General features: G+C 59.8%; 1 protein-coding gene across 1 annotated transcript; it reads left to right on the top strand.

The window, feature by feature from the left end:
* Nucleotides 1–3: 3 nt before the first annotated feature.
* Nucleotides 4–652, top strand: LOC108449408 (membrane primary amine oxidase-like; the record flags this gene model as incomplete). Its single annotated transcript, XM_017745362.1, has 1 exon — nt 4–652. A coding segment is annotated over one exon (649 nt), but the record flags the coding sequence as incomplete, so codon positions are not given.
* Nucleotides 653–662: the final 10 nt, after the last annotated feature.

Genomic DNA, 662 nt, shown 5'->3' with positions numbered 1-662 from the left:
GAGCCGCAGGGTCCCCGCTACAGCGTCAGGAACAACCACGTCCTCTTCCAGGCCTGGAGCTTTGCCTTTGGGATGAGCGTGAGCACGGGCCTGCGGCTGTTTGACATCCGACACAAGGGGGAGAGGGTTGCCTATGAAATCAGCGTGCAAGAGGCGCTGTCAGTGTACGGCTCCAACTGCCCGGGAGGGATGTCCACGCGCTACATGGACGGCAGCTTTGGCCTGGGGCGCTACACCTCCCCCTTGGTGCGAGGGGTCGACTGCCCGTACCTGGCCACCTACGTGGACACACACTCTCTGTCTGAGAGCCTGAGGCCCAGGAAGGGGAAAGCTTCGCTCTGCATCTTTGAGCAGAACCTGGGCTCCCCTCTGAGGCGCCACTACTCCAACTTGCAGTCGCTCTACTACGGGGGGCTGGTCAACTCCGCTCTGGTCGTTCGGTCCATTGCCACTGTGGGCAACTATGACTATGTGTGGGACTTCATCTTCTACCAGAACGGGGCCATGGAGGGCAAGGTGCAGGCCACGGGGTACCCAAGCTCATCCTTTCTTCATGGGGATGGCCTGAGATACGGCAATAGGCTTTGGGAGCACACGCTGGGTACCATACACACCCATTTTGTCAACTATAAGGTGGACTTGGACGTGGGAGGTAGGTCTGG

Source organism: Corvus brachyrhynchos, unplaced genomic scaffold (genome assembly GCF_000691975.1).
Source record: "Corvus brachyrhynchos isolate BGI_N302 unplaced genomic scaffold, ASM69197v1 C11640746, whole genome shotgun sequence".
In the NCBI taxonomy this organism is placed as follows: domain Eukaryota; kingdom Metazoa; phylum Chordata; class Aves; order Passeriformes; family Corvidae; genus Corvus; species Corvus brachyrhynchos.
The sequence above is the reverse complement of the archived record's forward strand: the minus strand, read 5'-3'. Positions and strand labels throughout refer to the sequence as shown.